At 36.4% G+C, this 24497-nt stretch overlaps 1 protein-coding gene and 1 pseudogene across 4 annotated transcripts in view; both read right to left on the reverse strand.

Moving 5' to 3' along the window:
* Nucleotides 1–24497, reverse strand: part of CE2H16orf87 (chromosome E2 C16orf87 homolog) — a 55362-nt gene that overhangs the window by 9392 nt on the left and 21473 nt on the right. For all 4 annotated transcript variants that reach the window (XM_042917950.1, XM_042917951.1, XM_042917952.1 and 1 more), the window contains exon 2: nucleotides 12030–12126. In XM_042917950.1, the coding sequence (XP_042773884.1) occupies nucleotides 12030–12126 (97 nt within the window). The remainder of the gene's footprint in view (nucleotides 1–12029; nucleotides 12127–24497) is intronic.
* On the reverse strand, nucleotides 1342–3394 carry LOC122207781 (annotated as a pseudogene).

The following is a 24497-nucleotide window of genomic DNA, read 5'->3' on the forward strand; positions in this document are numbered from 1 at the left end:
AAACTATTTCAAATAAGTCAATAATCTATTACAAAAGCAGAAAAAAATTCTGACCTCAACCATAAAATAGTTACCAAAAAACAAAAAAGCACCCCATATATTTAACTACATGATAAATATTAGGAAAGTGAGTAACTTTATTTAGTCCCTAATACACTGAAAGCAATTACCCTATTGTTCATAAATGGAACAGGAATAGGGGAGAAAGGTTTTCCATCAATATAGTAGATTTAATAAATGCAAGAAGCATAACATCCCACTTCAGACATACTAATTGAGATATAACCAAAAAACAAAACTTGTTTTAATACAGAGCTAAATCCAAAAGCAATAGAGAATTTCCCAAATGCAAAAAAGTGGGAAACATTAAAAGAGCACAGTGGGGAAGGGACACATGAATAGAATTCATACTCTTCATCTCAGAACTATATACAAATAATGGAACAATCTAAAACAGACATTTTAAGATGTTAGAATATGACATTTTGAAACATGCCTTTAATGTTCAAAGAGAAAACAAAGAAATAGATTTCATTCAGCAAGAACAGGCCATTGTGAAAGAAAAAACTCCCACATTATATTTAGTTGTCATATCTTGTTTCTTCCAATCTCTGACAATGCTACAGTCTTCCCTTATTTTTCGTGATCATGACTCTTAAAGACTACTGATTGGTTTACTCTGTCAAATATATCTCATTTGGGTTTGGCTGATGACTGGACTAAGGTTATACATTTTGGCAAGAGTACACAGAAATGATGAATCCTTCCCAGTGCATCACATCATGGGTTTCATGATATCAATATGTTTTATTATTGTGATGTTCACCTTGATCATTTATTAAGCGATTTATTAAGATAAATTTTAGCAGGTTTCATTCTGATAAATTTACTATCTTTCCCTTTGTGATTAATGAAGATATACTTTGGGGGACATTCTTTGAATCTATATGAGTTTTACTTCTCAAATTTTCACTCACTAATTTTACAATCAGTTGGTGGATCTTGTCTACAATAATTATTACTGTGTTTAGCTAATATTTCTTTTCTGTTTTCCTCATATCTTACATCTTTCCACAGTTTTATTTTTTTTTTTTTTTTAAATTTTTTTTTTTCAACGTTTTTTATTTATTTTTGGGACAGAGAGAGACAGAGCATGAATGGGGGAGGGGCAGAGAGAGAGGGAGACACAGAATCGGAAACAGGCTCCAGGCTCCGAGCCATCAGCCCAGAGCCTGACGCGGGGCTCGAACTCACGGACCGCGAGATCGTGACCTGGCTGAAGTCGGACGCTTAACCGACTGCGCCACCCAGGCGCCCCTCCACAGTTTTAATTGGAATTTTACTATAAGTGAGAATTGTTCATTTTCCCCATTTTTTTTATCTGTATCAGTATGGACTCATGGATATTTACATTATTCTATGAATTATAATCCAGTGATTTCATTATTTCTTTTCCTCAAATTGCTCCAGCTTCGGCCATTAGAACTCTTTCCGGTTGACTCCCATGTTTTTTCAACAATATCCCCCTGCCTTTTTAAAAGCATTTTGTTATTACCTGGCACACATCAAGGTGTCCCAGGCACCTTTAGTATTTTCTCTCAGTCCTAGAATCAACAACTTCTCCAAGGAGCCCTGGTTCCTTTTATTTGAGGAAATAAAATATTTACTTAGAAATAAAAAACTGGATCCTAGGTTTATTCATTACTATTGGGGTGTCATACCTTTTAGTCACTCTCAGTGGACATTGGTAGGAAACATGCATAACAACCCACACATATATTGATATCTCAGATACCAAACCAAACCCAAACCAACAGAGTTCATTTTAGCCTTCTCTTTTCTTTATTTATGAGAACCCAGTTCTTGTTATTTAAAACATTTACCTATTTGTTCAGTTTGAGTACACACATAAGGCAGTTTCAGAATTGCTGATCTATGGCCCTGTAAGAAATACATTTACTGACTAGATTACAGCATTAATGTGCAGTTCTTTTTAACATTACAGTATCCGGTGAAGATGTTATTTTCGAAAAAAACTTGGAATAAAGCTCTTTTCTTCCTCCATCCCCTTTAATGTCACTCCTTCCTCATTCCTGATACCTAGTTCCCATCACCCCACTTTTATGCACCCCTTTCCCACCTACCCCCTATAGGTTACCAATCACTTTAGTTTCCAGTTTATCTTCCCAGTACGGATTCTATACAAATGAGCAGATGTGTATGTACTGTCTTATTATCTCCTTCTTTCTTACACAAAAGAATAGTATACTATGGATACTCCTGTGCTTTACTTTTGTCACTTAACAGCATATTATCCTGGCAACACTCCGTATCAATTGATATAGATAATTCTCATTCTTTTTTTACAGCTCCATTATTCCACTGCATGGACATACCATAGTTTAATCACTTTGCTATGTATGGGCATTTAGACTGTTTCCAACATTTTGCAATTACATTACACTACTTTGATGCAGTGAGTATCTTGTATGTATGCATTTTTATATTGTTGGAGGTGTATCTTCATGGTAAAATCCCAGAAATGGTCAAAAAATTAACAAATACATATTTTTAGGTATTACCAAATTTCCCTTCCAAAGGATTGTAACAATTCACACTCTCAACAGCAATGTATAGGAGTATCCATATCTTCACAGCTTCACCAACGAAGTATACGGTCATATTTTAAAATTTTTGTCATTGATAGGTATTATTTTAATTTGCATTTCTATAATTATGAGTGAATTTGAACTTTTTTCATATACTTTAGGCCATTGCTATGTCTTACTTTTTTGAGTTGTCCCTTCATGTCTGATTCACATTTTTACAACAGGTTTTTGGAACTCTGTCCCAAACTCAAATTTTTTGTTTTGTTTTATTTCAAAACCTTAAATCTCACAACCACTGTTTATTACCAAGGTGAACTCTGATCTTCACAATGGGCTTATCAATAGGATTTCTGGTAGGAAGTATGGGTACCAGAGCCTCCAAACTTTTTGGATTTGCTGCAATGGGGATCCACTACCACCAGCAGGGTCCACTCATACTGGATGGGGATGTCTGTGAGCTCCTTCTTGGAAGCCTCATCCACATATTTCTAGTAATAAGTACACCAGGGCTTTGGAGCTGGTACTGGTGAACTGTGCAAACCTGGACCACGTAACTACCACTGTTCACGCAGACTCAGACATCCACCCCAGGAAATCATTCCTTGCCCAGAAGCACAACAGGTTCCAGCAGCTTGTACTGTAGTGTGCACTGATGGATCATCTCCAGGGACTGTCCATTCACCTGGATAAGGCCATTGCCCTGTTTGCAATGCACCAGGATGTGCACTGGCCACCTTCCTGTGTCCAAGGACCTGCATGGACTGTAGAGGGCCCTTGGACTACATAGCTACCAGTGGGGCAAGAGCTCCTCACTGCCTGGCACTGCAACCTGAAAAGCTTTTGTCCCTCAAATTTTAAAAGCTATTTAAATATAAAAAGTATTGTCCTTTTTATGGGTATATATTATGAATATTTTCCCCCAGTTTCTCTTTGAAAAACTTTTATTTACGGGATTTTTTTTTTTGTTATGCAAGAATTTAACTTAGTGAAATTTATCAACCTTTTCTTTTAATGCTTCTGGATTTTAAGTCACAGTTAGCAAGCCTACATACCAACTATAGAGGAATTAACTTATGTTAATGGTAGATAACAATGGCTCTTTTAATAATAGTGCAGGGACAAGTGGGTAGCCATTTGGGAAATGCTAAAAGTGGATCATTCATTGTTCCATGAAAAAAAGTAGATCATTTCCAAAAAAAGTTTCCAAAAACTTTCCAAACTTCAGCAAAGTTGTCAGATACAAGAATAAAAATCAACTCTGTTTTTATACACCAGGGATGAATAACTTGAAGAGAAAACTAAAAAAGCAATTCCAATAAAATACTTAGGAATGAATCTAACCAAGGACTTAAGATTTTATGCTGAACACACTGCTGAAAGAAATCAAGCAAGATCTAAATAAATGAAAAGACAATCATACTCATAGATAGGAAGACTTAACATCATTAAGATGTCAGTATTACCCAAGCAATCTATAAATTCAATATAATCCCCATCAAAAGTCCAACAGCCTTTTTGGCAGAAATGGAAAAGCAGATCCTTATTTTTATACGGAATCACAAGGGGCCCTGAATAACCAAAATAATCTTGTAAAGGAATAAAGCTGGAGAACCCACACTTCCCAACTTTGAAACTAACTACAAAGCCACAATAATTAAAACAATATGGGCATAAGAACAAACATAAAGAACAATGGACTAGAAAGAAACCCTCACACATATGGTCAACTGATTTTCGACAAGGGTGTCAAGACCATTTAGTGGGAAAGGATGGTTTTTCAACAAATAGTACTGGGAAAACTGTATATCACATGCAAAAGAATGAAGTTGGACCCTAACCCAGACCTTATACAAAAATTAATTCAAAAATGGATCAAAGACCTAAATGTAAAAACTAAAATTACAAAAGTCTTTAAGAGAACATTGAGGAAAATCTTCATGGCACTGGATTTGACAACAGTTTAATGGATATGACAACAAAAGTAAAAACAGGTAAACTGGACTGCATCAAAATTTAAAATTTCTGGGAAAAAAAACACAGTTAACAGTGAAAAGGCAACCCACAGAATAGAATATTTGCAAATCACGAATCTGATAAGGGGTAAATATCCAGAATATATAAAGAACTCCTACAACTCAACAACAAAATACAAATAGCCTGATTAAAAAAAAAAATTTTTTTTAATGTTTATTTTTTTGAGACACAGAGAGAGTCAGAGCACAAGCAGGGAAGGAGGAGCAAAGAGAGGGAGACACAGAATCTGAAGCAGGCTCCAGGCTCTGAGCCGTCAGCACAGCTGACTCAACACGGGACTCAAACCCACGAACCACAAGACCGTGACCTGAGCCAAAGTCAGATGCTTAACCAACTGAGCCATCGAGGTGCCCCACAAATAGCCTGATTTTAAAATGAGCAAACAGCACTAGAATAAATGTTTCTCAAACAAAAATATATACAAGGTCAACAAGGATTTGAAAAGATGGCCAACATCATTAATCATTAGGGAAATGCAAATCAAAACCACAATGAGGTATCAACTCACACCCAAAAGGACAGCTACTAACGAGAGAAAATAATAAATGTTAGCAAAGATACAGAGAAACTGGAACACTTGGGCACAGCTGGTGGGAACAAAAAATGGTACAAGTCTCTATGGAAAACATTCATGTTGGTTTCTCAAAAAATTAAGAACAGAATTACCATATGATCCAATAATTCCATTTCTGGGAATATATCCAAAAGAACTGAATACAGAGTCTCAAAGAGGTATTTATATACCCACAATCACAGCATCATTATTCACAATGGCCAAAAGGTGGAAACAACCCAAGTGTCTATCAACCAATAAATGGATAAAGAAAATGTGGTAATTGCATACAATGGAATATTATTCAGCCTTAAAAAGAAAGGAAGTTCTGGGGTGCCTGGATAACTCAGTAGGTTGAGCGTCTGACTCTTGATTTTGGCTCAGGTCATGATCCTAAGGTCGTGGGATCGAGCCCCATGTCAGGATCCATGCTGAGTGTGGAGCCTGCTTAAGATTCTCTCTCTCCCTCTGCTCCTCCCCCCGCCCCAAACAACAGAAAAGAGAAAGGAGATTCTGATACATCCTACAACACAGATGAACCATGAACACATGATGCTAAGTGAAATAAACCAGTCACAAAAAGACAAATATTGTGTGATTCTACTTAACTGACATACCTAGAATAGTCATATTCTTAGAGATGGAAAGTAGAATAGAGGTTAGTGGGGACAGGGGCGAGGGAAGAATGGGAGTTGTTGTTTAAGGCTATAGAGTTTCAGTTTTAGAAGATGAAAAAGTTCTGGAGATCAACAGTAAAAGATGTGAAAGTACTTAATACTACTGAACTATATACTTAAAAATAGGATGGCAAATTTTATATTTTTTGTATGTTACCACAATTAACAATAAAAATAAAAAAAAATTAGGTAAGTTGGATCTCATTAAAATTAAGAATTTTGTGCATCAAAGGACACTATTAAAAAAGTGAAAAGACAACCTGCAGAATGGAAAAAAATACTTGCAAATCATACTTCTGACAAGGGATTAATACTGAAAATATATGAAGAGTTTCTATAACTTAACAAACAACCAAAACAACCTAATTAAAAATGGGTAAAGGAGTTGAATAGACATTTCTCCAAAGAAGAAATACAAATGGCCAATAAGAACCAGAAAAGATGCTTAACATTGCTAGTGTTTAGGGAAATGCATATCAAAACCCAGTAAGATAACAGTTCACACCTACTAGGATTAGGTTATTTAAAAAAAAATTGGAAAATGACAAATGCTGGTACGAATATAGAAAAACTGGAACCCTCATGCATTGCTTGTGGGAATGTAAAATAGTGCAACCACTGTGGAAAAGAGTTTTACGTTTCCTCAAAAGGTTAAACACAAAACTACTATATGACCCAGCAATTCCACTCCTAGGTATATATCCAAAAGAACTGAAATTAGGGATTCGAACACATATCTGTACACCAATGTTCATTACAACAACCCTACTGTCTATCAGATGAATGGATTAAAAAATGTAGTATGTACATAAAATGGTAATTATTCAGCCATAAAAAGTAATGAAATTTTCATATATGCTACAACATAGACAGGCCTTGCAAACATTATGCTTAGTAAAATAAGCCAAACACAGAAGGACAAATATTATATGATTCCACTTATATATGAGATACCTGGAAAAAGCACATTTACAGAGACACAAAGGAGAGACTGCCAGGGATTTGGGGGAGGTGTGGTGGTGGAGTGGGGAGGAAGAGATTGTTTAATGGGTACAGGGTTTATGTTGGGGATGATAAAAAAGTTTTAAGTATAAATAGCAATGATGACTACACAGAAATGTGAATGTTTTTAATTCCACTTAACTGTACACTTAAATGGTTAAAATGATAAATATTGTATGTATTTTACCACAATAAAAATGAGAAGAAGAAAAGGTCTATCTTTACCCTAGTAATTTTAAATACTACCTTTCTCATATACTAACTTTCCATATGAATTTGGGTCTAATTCTGCACTTTTTATTCTTTTCCACTGGTTTATTTGTCCCTGCCAATGCTACAATGTTTTAATTAATAAGGCTATTCAACCCTTATAGTTTTTTTTTTTTAAAGTTTCTCTTTTTAAGTGTTTTCCTGACTAAAAGTAATATTGAAGAAGAAAACCAAAGCGGGAGGCATCACAATCCCAGACTTTAGCCTCTACTACAAAGCTATAATCATCCAGACAGTATACTATTGGCACAAAAACAGACACACAGACCAATAGAATAGAATAGAGAACCCAGAACTGGACCCACAAATGTATGGCCAACTAATCTTTGACAAAGCAGGAAAGAGTATCCAGTGGAAAAAAAGACTGTCTCTTCAACAAATGGTGCTGGGAGAACTGGACACCAACATGCCGAAGAATGAAACTAGACTACTTTCTTAACACGATACACAAAAATAAACTCAAAATGGATGAAGAAACTGAATGTGACACAGGAAACCATCAAAACCCTAGAAGAGAAAGCAGGCAACAACCTTTGACCTCAGCCACAGCAATTTCTTACTCAACACATCTCCAAAGGCAAGGGAATTAAAAGCAAAAATGAACTATTGGGACCTCATCAAGATAAAAAGTTTCTGCACTGCAAAGAAAACAATCAATAAAACTAAAAGGCAACCAACAGAATGAGAAAAGATATTTGTAAATGGCATATTGGATAAAGTGCTAGAATTCAAAATCTATAAAGAACTCACCAAACTCCACACCCAAAAAACAAATAATCCAGTGAAGAAATGGGCAGAAGACATAAATAGACACTTTTCCAAAGAAAACATCCAGATGGTCAACAGACACATGAAACAATGCTCCACGCCACTCATCATCAGGGAAATACAAATCAAAGCCACATTGAGATACCACCTCACACCGGTCAGAATGGCTAAAATGAACAAATAAGGAGACTATAGATGCTGGCGTGGATGTGGAGAAACAGGAACCCTCTGGCACTATTGGTGGGAATGTAAACTGGTGCAGCCACTCTGGAAAACAGTGTGGAAGTTCCTCAAAAAAATTAAAGATACAATTACCCTATGACCCAGCAATAGCACTGCTAGGAATTTACCCAAGGGATACAGGAGTGCTGATGCATAGGGGCACACATACCCCAATGTTTATGGCAGCACTTTCAATAATAGCTAAATTATGGAAAGAGTCTAAATGTCCATCAACTGATGAATGAATAAAGATGTGGTTTATAAATACAATGGATTACTACTTGGCAATGAGAAAGAATGAAATCCTGCCATTTGCAGCAACATGGATGGAACACTGGTGGGTATTATGCTATATGAAATAAGTCTGTCAGAGAAAGACACATACCATATGTTTCACTCATACGTGGATCTTGAGAAACTTAACAGAAGACCATGGGGGAAGGGGGGGGGGGGAGTTACAAACAGAGGGAGGGAGAAAAACCATAAGACACTCTTAAATACAGAGAACAAACTGAGGGTTGATGGGGGGTGAGGGAGAGGGGAAAGTGGGTGATGGGTATTGAGGAGGGCACTTGTTGGGATGAGCACGGGGTGTTGTATGGAAGCCAATTTGACGATAATTTATATTTTTAAAAATCTAAAAAAAAAAGTGTTTTCCTGGCTATTTCTAAAATCAGTTTTATTGAGATATAATTCACATCCCATACAATTTTCCTATTTAAAATGTACAATTTGGTGATTTCTGTTACACTCACAGGGTTTTGAATCCAATTTTAGGACACTTTTCCTCTTCCAAAAGAAGCTCTGTACTAATTAACAACTGTTCCCCATTCTCCCTCTAACCCTTTCCCAGCCCTAAACCATTATTCTATTTATATATCTGTTAATATTAGTCTGTTTATATATCTGCTTATGTGAACATTTCTTATAATTGGAATCATAAAGTATGTGATCTTTTGTAACTGACTTCTCTCACATAGCACATTTTCAAATCATTCATGTTGTAGCATATATCAATACTTCCTTTCTTTTTATGTCAAATAATACTCTATTATATGGATATATCACATTTGTTGATTATCAGTTGATGGACATCAGGACTGTTTCCACTTTTTAGCTATTGTGAATAATGCTGCTAATAACATTCACAAAGGTTTTGTGTCCACTTCTGTTTTCAGTCTCTTGGGTTTATACCTAAGAATGGAATTGCTGGATCATATTATAATTGTGTATTTAACCATTTGAGGAACTGACAGATTGTTTTCAAAGTGACTGCACCATTTTACATTCCTAATAGCAATATATGAGTGTTTCAACTTTTCCACTTCCTCACCAATACTTGTTATTTTCTGTCTTTATTATTGCATCTTAGTGGTGTCAAGTGATATCTCATGATTTTGATTTGCATTTCTCTAATGACTAACAAAAATATTTTGGTATAGTTGTTGGTCATTTGTATATCTCCTTTGGACCAATTCTATTCAAATCTTTTGTCCATTTTTTAAATTGGATTATTTCTTTTTATTATTGAGGAATAAGAATTCTTTATACATTCAAGATATAAGTTCCTTATAAGATATGTGATTTGCAAATAGTTTTTTCCATCCTGTGAGTTGTCTTTCTACTTTCTTGATATCATCTGCAGCAAAAAAAAGTTTTGAATTTTGATATCATCCTATGTATGTATGTATGTATGTCATTTGAGCTCTGGGTGTCATATTTAAGAAAACACTGCCTAACCCAAAGTCACTGAGATGTACTGCTATGCTTTTAGTTTCATTAGCTCTTATATTTAGGTTTATGATCTATTCTGAATTAATTTTTATGTGTGGCATAAGACAGGTCCCCAACTTCATTCTTTTGCGTACTCAGCATGGTATTCCAATACTATTTATTGAAAAGACTATTATTTCCCATTTAATTTCTTTAGGACCTTTACTAAAATCAATTGATGATTTTCCTGGCTATTTTTGCATGTTTGTTTTTCCATATGAACCTTAAAATCAGCTTGTCTGACTCCATAAAACAACTTAATAGGATTTTTATTAACATTGCACTGATTTTATAAATTAACCAGGGAGGATTAACATTTTTATGATGTTGAATCATCGTATTCAACAACAAAGGACATTTTACCATTTGTTTAAATCTGCTTTAGTGTCTTTTAGGAGTGTTTTCAATTTTCCTTGTATAGATTTTATACCTTTCTTATTAAATTTATTCTAAACATTTAATCCTCCATGTTGCTATTGTAAATGGGCTTTCCTCTAACATTATGTTCAGTTTAAGCTATCTGTATATATGAAAGTTGATTTTTATATGTTAATTTTAAATCCTGATCCTTCACTGAATTCTTTATTGTAGGAGTTAGTTTATTATTGATTCTCTGGAGCACAGCTATACTATGATCTGCAAAGAGATATTGTTCTACTTGTTCTTTACCCGTTTTTATGCCTCTTACTGATTTCTCTTAATTTAATTCCCTTGGCTAATTTACCTCTAACAAAATGCCGAACAGTAGTGAAGATAGTGTGGATGCTTGTTCTTGACATTAATGGAGATGCCTGTAGTGTTTCCCCTTTTTAAATAAGATATAGTTTTAATGCTAAGATGTATACTTCATCAAGTTAAAAAAGTAGTATTCAAGGGGCGCCTAGGTGGCTTAGTTGGTTAAACATCTGACTTCAGCTCAGGGCATGGTCTTGCAGTTCATGGGTTCAAGCCCCTCATCGGGCTCTGTACTGACAGCTCAGAGCCTGGAGCCTGCTTCAGATTCTGTGTCCCTGTCTCTCTCTGCCCCTCCCCCACTCATGCTCTGTCACTCTCTCCTCTCAAAAATAAATAAACATTAAAAAAAATTTTTTTTAAGTAGTCTTCAATTCCTATTTTCTTGAGTGTCTCTATCATGAATGGGTACTTATTTTTGCCAAAGGTTTTCTTAGTATCTACTGAGATAACTGTATTATTTTTTCTTTATACTTAATAACATGGTATATAACACTAATAGGTTCCCTCATATTGAACCAATCCTGCATTCCTGGAATAAATCCTGCCTTTGTTTTCCCTCTGTCTAGAATTTGCTTTCCCTGGTTTTCCTTCATCTATTCAGACCTTATAAAATATCTCCTCCTCAGAGATGCATTCCCTGGAACATTTCATCAAAAGCAGCCTTCCAATTAACCTCTAGGACAGTACCCTATTTTAATTTCTTACTCAGCACTTATTACTGATATTTTCCCCATATATCCCATATGTATATACCTCTACATATACCTTCAACCATTATGACAACACTGAACCTGTCTTGGTAGTAGATTTCTTACTGTATGCCCAAAATATATAGTACCTGGCATACGTTAGGCACTCAATAATTGTTGATAATAAATGTATTGCCATTTTGGGTTGACTATTATTACAAATGTGATTTTATCAAGCAAAAAATAAGAGTAACAAAAACCTATCTCTCACTACACTTATGGCATAAATCCAGATTTCTAACTTTAAAGAGAAAGTTACAAACTCAAATAAAATTGAAGTCAGCAGCTCTTTAGCTAGTCTAAATCCGTGAACTGAAAAAAATAACTGGTACTAAAAAATTCTAATACTAAAATCAAAGTTTCCTTTCTTTCAGTTAATATTTTCTAATTAAAATTTCTCATTAAAATTTGTTACAAAATTTATCAGTAAAGGAGTTAACATTTAAATTGGTTGAACAAACCAATGTAAACAACTTGCTGTATCTAATAAAAACCAAAATGTACTTCAACAGATTTTAGTATTATAACTTCACCAGCAAAAAAAAAAAAAAAAAAAAAATTAACTCACAAAAATTAATTTTAACTTTATATAAAAGAAACCACAAAAGACAGAAAGGTGGTAAACTCTCTCAATTACCTGTAAAAGGTGATGATTTCTCTGAGTGTTTTACTTTTAGAAGTTTCCTATTAATAAATATATAACCACAGGGACAAGATTTACATGCAACAGGAACCTGGAAGGGGGAAGAAAAAGGAAAAAAATATATTACTATTTTACTTATCAAGTGTTTATGTGGTCTCTTTAACTAAACAATAAATTACTCAAAGGTAGAAATCTCATTTTTATTTAAACTCCACCTCCTCATAAAAATTACTCAAGATAGGAAATCCTACCCATCCCATTCTCCTAGTCCTTTACTGTTCCATGCATATGGTGAATGTTTAATAACACTAATATAAGTGGCCACAGGAAGAATGTAAAGAAAAAAAAATAAAATAAAACTATTTCCTAAAATGTCTCAGAATATTTACAACATGGATTAGATTAGAAGAAAACAACTGGTTAGGAAACTATTACATTAATTCCAGTATGAGAGGCTGTTGGCCTGTTCTACAATGCTGGCAGGGGAATGTATTTCAAAAAAAACAAAGACATTTTAAAGGGAGGAAAGAGGGGCACCTGGGTGGCTCAGTCTTGGTTTCAGCTCAGGTCATGATCTTACAGTTCGTGAGTTCAAGCCCAGCATTGGGCTCTGGACTGACAGCAGAGAGCCTGCTTGGGATTTCTCTTTCTCTCTCTCTCTCTCTCTCTCTCTACCCCACCCCTGCTTGTACTCTCTCTATCTCTCTCAAAAAAAATTTTTTTTTGTCTTTTATTTTTTGGTCCATTGGTTATTTCAGGGTATGTTGTTTAATTTCTATAAATTTATGAGTTTGCTAGTTTTTCTTTCTGTTGTTGATTTCTAACTTCACCCTGTTGTGGAAAAATACTCTGAATGATATGTCTTTAAAAAATGAACTTTGATTCTTACCTTATGCCATATAAAAATAATATTTCAAAATGAAACTTCTAGAAAATACTAAAAAAAAAAATCTGCCTTCAAGAGTTTGAACATGAGAGAGGAAGAGGGCCAGTACCAATTACTGGAAAAGGACCATTTACAATAGCCAGTTTAAGGGAAAGAAGGTGGAAGACTACAAAAAAGATGCCAAACATAGGTTCTCCTAGTCTCTGGTTGAGGAAAAACCTTGAACAAATCTCATAAGCCCTGCGGGTTTTCTGTTTTCTTTTCTAAAGTCTTTACTACCAGAAGTAAGTCATGATCTTTACATATCTTTATTTAATTTTTTAAAAATTATTTTTAACATTTATTTATTTTTAAGAGACAGAGAGAGACAGAGCATGAGCAGGGGAGGGGGAGACGGACACACAGAATCCGAAGCAGGCTCCAGGCTCTGAGCTGTTTGTTAGCACAGAGCCCGACGTGGGGCTTGAACTCACAAACTGCGAGACCATGACCTGAGCCGAAGTTGGACGCTCAGCCGACTGAGCCACCCAGGCACCCCTATTTATTTAATTTTTTAGAGAGAGAGAGCAGGCAGGCACACATGAGGGGGTGAGGGGAAGAGGAAGAGAGAATGGTTTTTTTCTTTAATTTTTTTAATGTTTATTTTTGAGAGAGAGAGAGACAGCACAAACGGTAGGTGCAGAGAGAGAGACACACACAGAATCCGACGCAGTTTCCAGACTCTGAGCTGTCAGCACAAAGCCCAAAGTAGACCTCGAACTCAAGGACCACCAGATCATGACCTGAGCCAAAGTCGGGTGCTCAACTGACTGAGCCACCCAGGCACCCCCACATATTTCTAAGTGAAAAAATGATTATGTCATTTAACAGCTTTATTAAGTTATAAGAAACATGCAATAAACTATACATATTTTAAATGCACAATTAGACAAGTTTTAACAATTATATATGCCCATGAAACCATCACCACAATCAAGACAGTGAATATATCCATCATCCCCAAGTTTCATGTGCCTTTGTAATCTACCCTCCTGCCTCTCCTTAGCACCTTCAATATTCCCAAGCAACTACTGATCACCATTCTACCACTACAGATCAATTTGAATTTTCTAGAGTCTTATATAAATGGAATCATAAGTACATGCTTTTTTTGTTTAGCTTCTTTCACTCAGCATAATTATTTTGAGATTTTTCCATGCTGTTGCATGTAACAAGTTCATATCTTTTATTGCTGAATATTATTCCATAAAGACATACCACAGTTTATCTACCTACCTTGCTGATGTACGTTTTGACTGTTTTCAGTTTTTTAGTTATTACAAATAAAGCTGCTATGAACTTTCACGCAAAGTCTTTGTATATACATACACATTTTTTTCTCTTGAATAAATAGCTATAAGTGGAATGGCTGGATCATAAGGTAGATTTAACTTTTTGAGAAAACTACCAAACTATTTCCCAAAGTGGTTGGACCATTTTACATTCCCAACAGCAGTGTATAAGAGGTCTAGTTCCTCCTCATCAATAGTTGGTATGCTCAGTGTTTTAACTTTAGTCATTCCGGTAGGGTTTCCTTGTGATAATATGCATATCCCTAATGCTACTGAGCATTTCTCCATGAGCTTACTTGCTATCTACTATACATCTACTCTGGTGAAGTTTCTATTCAAATTTTTGCCTATTTTTTAATTGGGTTGTTTGTTTCTTAATATTAACCTTTGAGAAACCTTTACATATTCTGGATATAAGTCTTCTATTACATACATGCTTTGCAAAGGTTTTTATCTGTTTGTGTCTCCTTTCTCTGAACAGAGATTTTCAAAGAACTAAAGTTTTAATTTTGATTAAGCCCAGTTTATCTTTTTTTCTTTTATGGGTCATGCTTTTGGTGTTGTAATTAACAAACAATTGCCTAACTTAAGTTCACAGTTTTTATAGTATTTTCTAGAAGTTCAATAGTTTAAAATTTTTCACGTAGGTCTACAATCCATCTTGAAATATTATTTGTATATGGCACAAGGTAAGGATTAAAGTTCATTTTTTAAGACAGATATTCAACCACAACAGGATGAAGTTAGAAATCAACAACAGAAAGGAAAACTAGCAAATTCATAAACTTGTGGAAATTAAACAACATATTCTGAAATAATCAATGGATAAAAAAAGAAATGATAAGGAAAATGAGAAAACACAGAGATGAATGAAAACAAAAATACAACCTACCAAAACTCATGGGACACAGTGAAGGCAATGCTAAGGAGGAAAGTTATAGCTGTAGTTATAGCTGTTATGTTAAGAAAGAAGATCTCAAATCAACAACCTAACTTTACCACTTAAAGAACTAGAAAGAAAAGAGCAAACAAAACCCAAAGCCAGCATAAAAGAGGATATAATATAGATTAGAAATAAATAAAATAGAGAATAGAGAAACAATAAAGAAAATCAATGAAACAAAAGTTGGTTTCTTTGAAAAGATGAACAAAATTGACAAGCCTTTCACTAGAGACAAAAAAGAGAAGACTTAATTACAGACATACCTCATTTTATTACACTTTGTTTTACTGTACTTCACAGATACTCTTTTTTACATATTGAAGGTTTATGGCAACCCTGCAAGTCTACCAGCACCATTTTCCAATAGCATTGGCTCACTTTGTATCTTTGTCACATTGTGGTAATTCTTGAAATATTTCAAACTTTTTCATTATTATCTTTGTTATGGCAATCTGAGATCAGTGATCTTTGATGTTACTATTTGAATTGTTCTGGGATGCCCTGAAACCACACCCATGTAAGACAGCAAATTTAATTGATAAATGTGTGTGTTCTGAATGTTCCACCAAATAGCCATTCTCCCTTCTATCTCCCTCTCCTCAGGCCTCCCTATACCCTAAGACACAACAATATTGAAATCAGGTCAGTTAATAACCCTATAACGGCCTTTAAGTATTCAAGTCAAAGGAAAAGTCACATATCTCGCTTTAAATCCAAAGCTAGAAATGATTAAGCTTAGTGAGAAAGCCATGTCAAAAGCCAACACAAGCCAAAAGCTAGGCCTCTTGCACCAAACAGCCAAATTCAAAATGCATTAAAAAAAATTCTTGAGGGAAATGGTACTACTCCAGTGAACACATGAATGATAAGAAAGTGAAACAGCCCTATAGCTCATATGCAGAAAGTTTTAGTGGTGTGGATAGAAGATCAAACCAACCACAACATTCCCTTAAGCCAAAGGCTAATTCAGAGCAAGGCCCTAACTTTCTTCAATTCTATGAATGCTGAGAGAGGAAAGGAAGTTGCAGAAGTCTGAAGCTAGTAGAGGTTGGTTCATGAGGTTTAAGGAAAGAAGCCAGGTCCATAACATAACAGTACAAAGTGAAGCAGCAAGTGCTGATGGAGAAGCAGCAGTGGGTTGGTTATCTGGAAGATCTAGCTAAGATAATTAATGAAGGTGGCTACACTAAATAACAGGTTTTCAGTGTAGATGAAACAGCCTTATATTGGAACAAGATGCCATCTAGGACTTTCATAGCCTCAAAAGACAGGCTGGGTTCCTTGTAGGCTAATGCATCTAGTGACTGTAAGTTGAAGACAATGCTCATTTACCATTTCAAAGATCCTAGGGCCCTTAAGAATTATACTAAATCTGCCTATGCTCTATAAATGGAAAAACCAAGCCTAGAGAGCACACCTGTTTACCACATGGTTTACTGAATAGTTTAAGCCCACAGAAAAGATTCCGTTCAAAATATCACTGTTCATTGACAATGCACCTGATCATCCGAGAGCTCTGATGGAGATGTACAGTGACACTAATGTTTTCATGCCTGCTAACACAACATACATGCTGCAGCCCATGGATCAAGGAGCTATTTTGACTTTCAAGTCTTCTTATTCAAGAAATACATTTTGTAAGGCTCTAGCTCCCATAGACAGTGATTCCCCTGATGGATCTAGGAAAAATGAATTGAAAACCTTATGGAAAAAATTCACCATTCTGGATGCTATCTCAAGAACATTCATGATTCAGGAGTGTCTGGGCAGCTCGGTAAGTGTCCGACTTTGGTTCAGGTCATAATCTCACTGTTAGTGTCAGGCTCTGTGCTAACAGTTTGGACACTAGGGACATCTGGGTGGCTCAGTTGGTTAAGTGTGCAACTCTTGGTTTCAGCTCAGGTCATAATCTCACGGTTCGTGAGGTTGAGCCCCATGTCGGGCTCCACTCTGGCAGCATGGAAACTTCCTGAGATTCTCTCTCCCTCTTCCTCTGCCCCTCCCCTGCTTGCTCCCTCTCTCAAAATAAATTAATTAAAAAAAGGACTGACTCCAATTTTGAAAGAAGTTTTACTATGGGTAAATGCTATTCACAGCATTGCATGCTACAGAGAAACTGTGAAAGGAAGAACTTCATTGTTGTCTTATTTTAAGAAACTGCCACAGTTACCTGAACCTCCAGCAATCACTACCCTGATTAATCAACAGCTATCAACATCAAGGCAAAACCTTCCACCAGCAAAAAGATCACAACTCACTGAAAGCTCAGATGATGGTTAGCATTTTTGAGCAATGAAGTACTTCTTTTTATTAAAGAGAGAGAGAGTGTGCAAGTAAGGGAGAAGGGCAGAAGAAGAGAGAATTTTAAGCAGGCTCCATGCTCTGAGCAGAACCCGACATGCAGGGCTTAATCCCATGACCCTGGGATCATGACTTGAGCCAAAATCAAGGCTCAGATGCTCAACCAACTGAGCCACCCAGGTGCCCTAAATGAAGTATTTTTTAATTAAGGTATATACATTGTATTGTTAGACAAATGCTACTGCACACTTAATAGACTACAGTATAATATAAACATAACTTTTATATGCCTTGGGAAACCTAAAAATTCATCTGGCTTGCTTTATTGTAACATTCACTTTATTGCAGTGGTCTGGGAACTGAACCCATAATATCTCCAAAGCATGCTTATACTAAATCAGAAACAAAAGTGGCCGGGGGGGGCGGGGGGGGTGGTTACTGCTGATTCTATAGAAATAAAAAGAATTATAAGACAGTACTATGAACAGTATGCTAATGAACTGGATAACATAGATGAAATAGACCAATTCCTAGAAACATAAAACCTAGCAAGACTAAATCATGAAAAAATGGAATATTTAACAGACCTACTAGTAAGGAAACTGAATCAGTAATCAAAAATCTCTAAACAAAGAAAAGTCCTGGACCTGATGGCTTCCTGGCAAATTCTACCAAACATTTAAAGAAGAACTAACACCAGTCCTCAAACTTTTCCAAAACTTGCTGTAACATGAACCATTAGGGACGTTTAAGTGAAGTAAGCCATTTACACAAGATACACACAGTATGACTCCATTTACAGGAGGGACCTATAGCAGTCAAATTAATAGAGACAGAAAATAGATGGGTAGGGGCACCTGGATGGCTTGGTCAGTTAAGCATCCAACTTTGGCTCAGGTCATGATCTCAGTCTGTGAGTTCGAGCTCCACGTCGGGCTCTGTGCTGACAGCTCAGAGCCTGGAGCTGCTTCGGGTTCCAGGTCTCCCTCTCTCTCTGCCCCTCCCCTGGTCACACTCTGTCTCTGTCTCTGTCTCTCTCTCTCAAAAATAAATATTTTTTAAAAATTTTTAAAAAGAAAATAGATGGGTAGTTTCCAGGGGCTGGGTGGAGGGGCCAATGGAAGTTATTGTTTAATGGGTATAGAGTTTCAGCTTTCAAGATGAAAACTATTCTGGAGATGGACAGTGGTGATTGGTGCACAATAATATGAATGAACTTAATACCACTGAACTGTACACTTAAAGATAGCTAAGATGATAAATTTTACATCATATATCTTACCACAATAAAAAACAATTGGGAAAAAGTTTGTTTTTGGGGGGGATTTTTTACATGTGCATATCTAATTATTCTACCATCGCCTGTTGGAAAAAAAATCCTTTTTCTACTACTGTGGTCACCCTGCAGAGGCACATGGATCTCATATCCAAAATTTGGTTCAGATGTTGGCACTGATGATGCTACCCATGTACCAGGAGGGTATGAAAAGGCTTTGGTAATGAGGGTTTGGGGGAGAACAGGGAAAGATCCCAAGCAGGTCCAAAAGACTTGAGAAGTAAGGAAAGGAGGTTAGTTCCACTTTTACCGCAGTTAGGGGGAAGGATTGCTCTCCTACAGGAGAGCAACTGTGGTTGACATGGTTTGAATGCTCTGTTGGCATGAAAGGAGGGAGTATCCAGGCTTTCTTATCAACTTGCCAAAATGTGGCCAGCAGGAGAAAGAAATGTTGGGGTTTCAAAGCCATCTGCAATCAAACTTGATCAAAAAATGGGAGTCAGGCATTTTATTAAAATTTACTCCTGACATTTACCTGATGGTTGAAATCAGCTGTTTTACTTAACTGAACATGAACTTGTTTAAGCAAACCATTATGGCAATATGTAAGGTCTCTTGTATAGGCTGAGACGAGTAAAGGAGGTGAGGATTTTGCTGAATGCATTGTGTATTTTGAGAAGTAAAAAGAGTGCCTTGGTCACTACCAATAATGTCTAGAACTACAACTGGGATAAGGAATGCCTTAGTGAGGCCTTGTACTGTGGCTTTAGTATGTGCAGAGAAATGTTTGATTTATATTTTGGGTGTCTGTGATGTAAGAAATTCCCAGAATTCTTTACCCCAAAGGGCCAACCTTGGGTAAGGAGTTGTTGCTGCCATTGGCAAGACCAGACGGCCAGACCATTGGCAATAAAAATATAGAGTTGACTGCTGGACAGAGCATCTAGTGCTAAGATAATTGCCTGAAATTTGGCCACTTGTGCTGACCCTTGAGTCCTGCCTTTTTAATTTTTTTATTAATTTTTAATGTTTATTTATTTTTGAGAAAGAGAGACAGACCATGAGTGGGAGAGGGGCAGAGAGAAAGGGAGACACAGAATCTGAAACAGGCTCCAGGCTCTGAGCTGTCAGCACAGAGCCTGACATGGGGCTCGAACTCACAAACAGTGAGATCATGACCTGAGCCGAAGTCAGTGCTTAACCAACTGAGCCACCCAGGTGCCCCTTAATTTTTTTTTTAAGTTTATTTATTTACTTTGAGAGAGACAGAGATAGCGTGAGCAAGGGAGGGGCAGAGAGAGAGGGAGAGAGAGAGAATCCCAAGCAGGCTCTGAGCTGTCAGCTGTGAAGCCTGACATGGGGCTCAAACCCATGAACTGAGATCATAACCTGAGTGGAAACCAAGAGTCAGATGCATAATCATCTGAGCCACCAAGGTGCCCCAAGTCCTGTCTTTGGTCAGCAACATCCCGCTTAAGAAATGGACAGCAGCAGCTTTCCCATGGGCTCCAACAACTGTGATGTCATAGAAAACTGTACAAACTCCCTTTGCTGCGCACTCAGTTGATCCCAAGGAGTTCCTTAAGTATCTAAGGGGTCCAGTAAAGGGGTGATGCCCTCCAGCACTGTGGCATCTGACAAAAGACTGAGAAAAAGGGAGACCAACCGTCCTACAGGTGGAATATGCCAGAGGGCTCAGGTTTGGCTATATGGTGGTTCTATTTTGGTCTTCACAAGGAGACTTTGAGGCTATATTGAGCTTACAGGTTGCTACCTCCATGACCTAAGGCATAGTGGGCAGCTGAGAAAAGACGGTAATGGGCTCAGAGCCTCTATTTTCCAGGAAAACTAGTATGTAGCCAACAATTACTGATAATGGTGTATACCATGGGGCCAAGAAGGGCAGTTTCTTGCATCAGAAGCTTACAGACAACTTATGGCCATAATGGACGGTCTAGAGATTCCAGGAGACATAGGAGGAGGTTGCTAACACTTCTACAGTAAAGAGGTCTTTGGGGCACTATGGGAGTGTCTGTTACATTGCAATTTCAACAAATTCTAAAACACTTTGTTGTAGAGTCTCCATTCAAGGTATCTATAAGTAACACAATAAATGGGCTTAAGAATAATTTGTAAATGAGGAATACATTGGCTTCAGAATCCAAAAGAGCCCCAAAGATATTACGCTTGTTTGAATATTGCTGAGAGGGTCAATAGTTATTCCTTGATAGTATCAGCAATAGAGCTGTTCTCAGCAAACCAAATAATTTTTCAGGTATTTAACCAAGATAACAAAGACTTCTATTATGTGTAGGGTAATGGCCCATGCCCTTTCTCTGGAATCCTTTGTAAGTATCTGTATGTCCTGAATAAGTGTGTCAAATCAATCTCCTTGGAGGAGGATATCATCACTGGGATGTCATACCTGTGCTTCTAGAGAAATGTGGTGCTTTAACATCTTGCCTGTAAAGACTGTGTGCAATGGCAAGGTTGTTGACATATCCATAGGAAGCTAGGTAAAGGTGTATTATGTTTATTTGAAGGTGAAGGCAAACCATGGTTGAGAGATTCTTGAAATAGGCACTGACCAGAACAGGTTAGCCAAATCTATGCAAAATACTTATAAGACATTGATTGGATGCAATCAGTAATTTCAATAATATTGATCATAGAGGCCTTAATGGGTAGAGCCACAAAATTAAGGTTGTGGTAATCCACAAAATTAAAAATCAGGTAAAATTGGGCAATGAGGTAGAGAAGCAGTGAAGATAAACGCTGTTCTTTAAACAAGTCTTGTGTACCTTCAATCCATCAAGTCCCTGTTTTAATTTATATTGGGCCAATATTAACTATTTTAATGGGGGTCATAGAGCCCCATTTGGTAAAGCTAATTATAAGTGCCACAGACTAATTTTATAATTTTTGAATGTTTATTTATTTTTGAGAGAGAGCAAGTATGAGCAGGTGAGAGGCAGAGAGAGAGAGGGCTCTGTGCTGACAACAGAGACCCCAATGCAGTGCTCGAACTCACAAACTGCAAGATCATGACCTGAGCCAAAGTTGGACGCTTAACTGACTGAGCCACCCAGACACTCCAACAGACTAATTTTAATGTATTACTTGATGGGTCTGAGCATCCGTGCCCACTCTGAGATATTTTATGGCAATATACATTATGGCTATAGGGAATTTAGGCAGCAATAGTTTTGACAGTTAAGATGAGACATAACTATTTATTCTCTATATTTTGTAACTCCTTTAAAACTATAGGGATACTTTGTTTAAATTTAGTAGGATCCCAGGTATAACTGTAATTTGAGCCCCAGTATCAACTTAGGCTAAAAAGGTTTACCACTCATACCCTTCAGCAGATGTTAAAGTTAACCCAGAACCTATGCTGTACAGACACACAAAACAATCAACCCTTTCATCTTTTCATTGCACAAAATCTAATAGCAAATTTTGAACTTCTAATTGGGTTAAACTGTGGACATGTTTCAACCTTTTGTTTCTTAGGTCTCTCTGGACTTTTGGCTGTCTCCTCAACTGAGTCTGTGGTGCTACTCCTGAAGTATTTTTCCCTGTGCCATAGCCAGAAATTCTCTTAGGGCAGTACGTCAGGGCAATTATATGGCTCATCTAATTTGTTTCTCAATTCTGTGAGTCACTATCCTTCATTACCTGATGTCCAATGTCCTGAAATCCATTATTTCAAACGTTTCATCTGTTTTTTATGGATGTTGCAATTAGGAGAAAAAATCTGGTCTCTGTTACTCCATCTTGGCAAAAAAATAGAAGTCTTTCATCATATCATTTTTTGGCTTTTTTGCTTTTCTGTTTACTTTTTATTTAAGGAAATTATAAGATCAGATGCAATTACAAGAAATACTATCAAGAAACCCTTATCCACTTGCCTAGTTTCCTCCAATAGTAACACTTTGCAAAACTATTATCTATATGTATACATAATATACATATGTAAATATGTATACGTACATATGCATATATAGATATATGTTGATATCATATATATATAATATATACATATATTGATATCACAAACAGGATATCAATTTGATACAATCCACTGTGGTTTTATTCAAACATTTTATATTTCAATATTTAAACCCCTGCAAAAAAGAAAAACTTTTATTTTTTTATTATTTTTTAAATATAATTTGTCAAATTGGCTTCCATACAACACCCAGTGGTCATCCCAACAAGTGCCCTCCTCAATGCCCATCACCCATTTTCCCCTCTCCTCCACCCCCCATCAACCCTCAGTTTGTTCTCTGTATTTAAAAGTCTCTTATGGTTTTCCTCCCTCCCTCTCTATAACTTTTTTTTTTAAAAACAACTTTTAAAGATATTGCTCACATGATGAGCACTCGGTGTTGAATGTAAGTGATGAATCACTGAATTCTACTCCTGAAACCAATATTGCACTATACGTTAACCAACTAGAATTTAAATAAAAATTTGAAAAGAAAAAAAAAATATTGCTCGCAAATAGTTTCACTAATGACAATCCTTTAATCAAGAATTATTCACCAAAAACCAGAAAAGATTTTCAACAAAACAGCACAAACAAGAATAAATACAATCAGGGGAGCCTGGGTGGCTCAGTCGGTTAAGTAGCTGACTCTGGCTCAGGTCACGATCTCACCGCTCATGAGTTGGAGCCCTGCATCGGGCTCTGTGCTGACAACTCAGAGTCTGGAGCCTGCTTCGGATTCTGTGTCTCCCTCTCTCTCTACCCCTCTTCTGCTCACATTCTGTCTCTCTCTCAAAAATAAACATTAAAAAAATTTTTTTAAAAAGAAGTACATTCAGAAAACTATAATTCAATATGTAAAAATGTCCATTCTCGAGGCACCTGGGTGGCTCAGTCAGTTGAGGGCAGGACTTCGGCTCAGGTCATGATCTCACGATTCATAGGTTCGAGCCCCACACCGGGTTTTGCGCTAACAGCGCAGAGTCTGCTTCAAATTCTGTCTCTCTCTCTATCCCTCCCCCGCTCATGCTTGCACACTCTCTCTCAAAAATAAATAAACATTTTTTAAAAATGTCTATTCTGTTTTTCTTGAATAAAGCTTACTAGTAGTGCTTTATACTCATGTATTTTCAAGATGTCTCATACACTAGAACATATACATTTTGTCCAATTAAATTATTTAAAATTAATTAAGCTGTCTAATTGCTGTAGCTAGATCTTCCAGTACTTTCTCGTATAAAAGTAGCGAGAGTGGACATTCTTGTCTTGCTCCTGACCTTAAGGGAAAAGCTCTCAGTTTTTCCCCATTGAGTATGATGTTCACTGAGGGTTTTTCACATAAGGCTTTTGTTATGTTGAAGTATGTTTCCTCTAGACCTACTTTGTAGGTTTTTATCATGAATGGATGTTGTACTTTGTCAAATGCTTTTTCTGCATCTATTGAAATAATTATTTGGTTTTTATCCTGTCTCTTATGGATGTAATGTATCACACTGATTGACTTACAAATATTGAACCACCCTTGCATCCCAGGAATAAATCCTACTTGATCATGGTGAATGATTTCTTTAATGTATTGTTGGATTAGGTTCACTAATATTTTGTTGAGGACGTTTATATCTGTTCATCAGAGATATCAACCTGTAGTTCTCTTTTCTTGTAGTATCTTTGTCAGATTTTTATATCAGGAACCACAGAATGAATTTGGGAGTTTTCCTTTCTCTTCTATAT

The sequence above is a fragment of the Panthera leo genome, chromosome E2 (assembly GCF_018350215.1).
Source record: "Panthera leo isolate Ple1 chromosome E2, P.leo_Ple1_pat1.1, whole genome shotgun sequence".
In the NCBI taxonomy this organism is placed as follows: Eukaryota; Metazoa; Chordata; class Mammalia; order Carnivora; family Felidae; genus Panthera; species Panthera leo.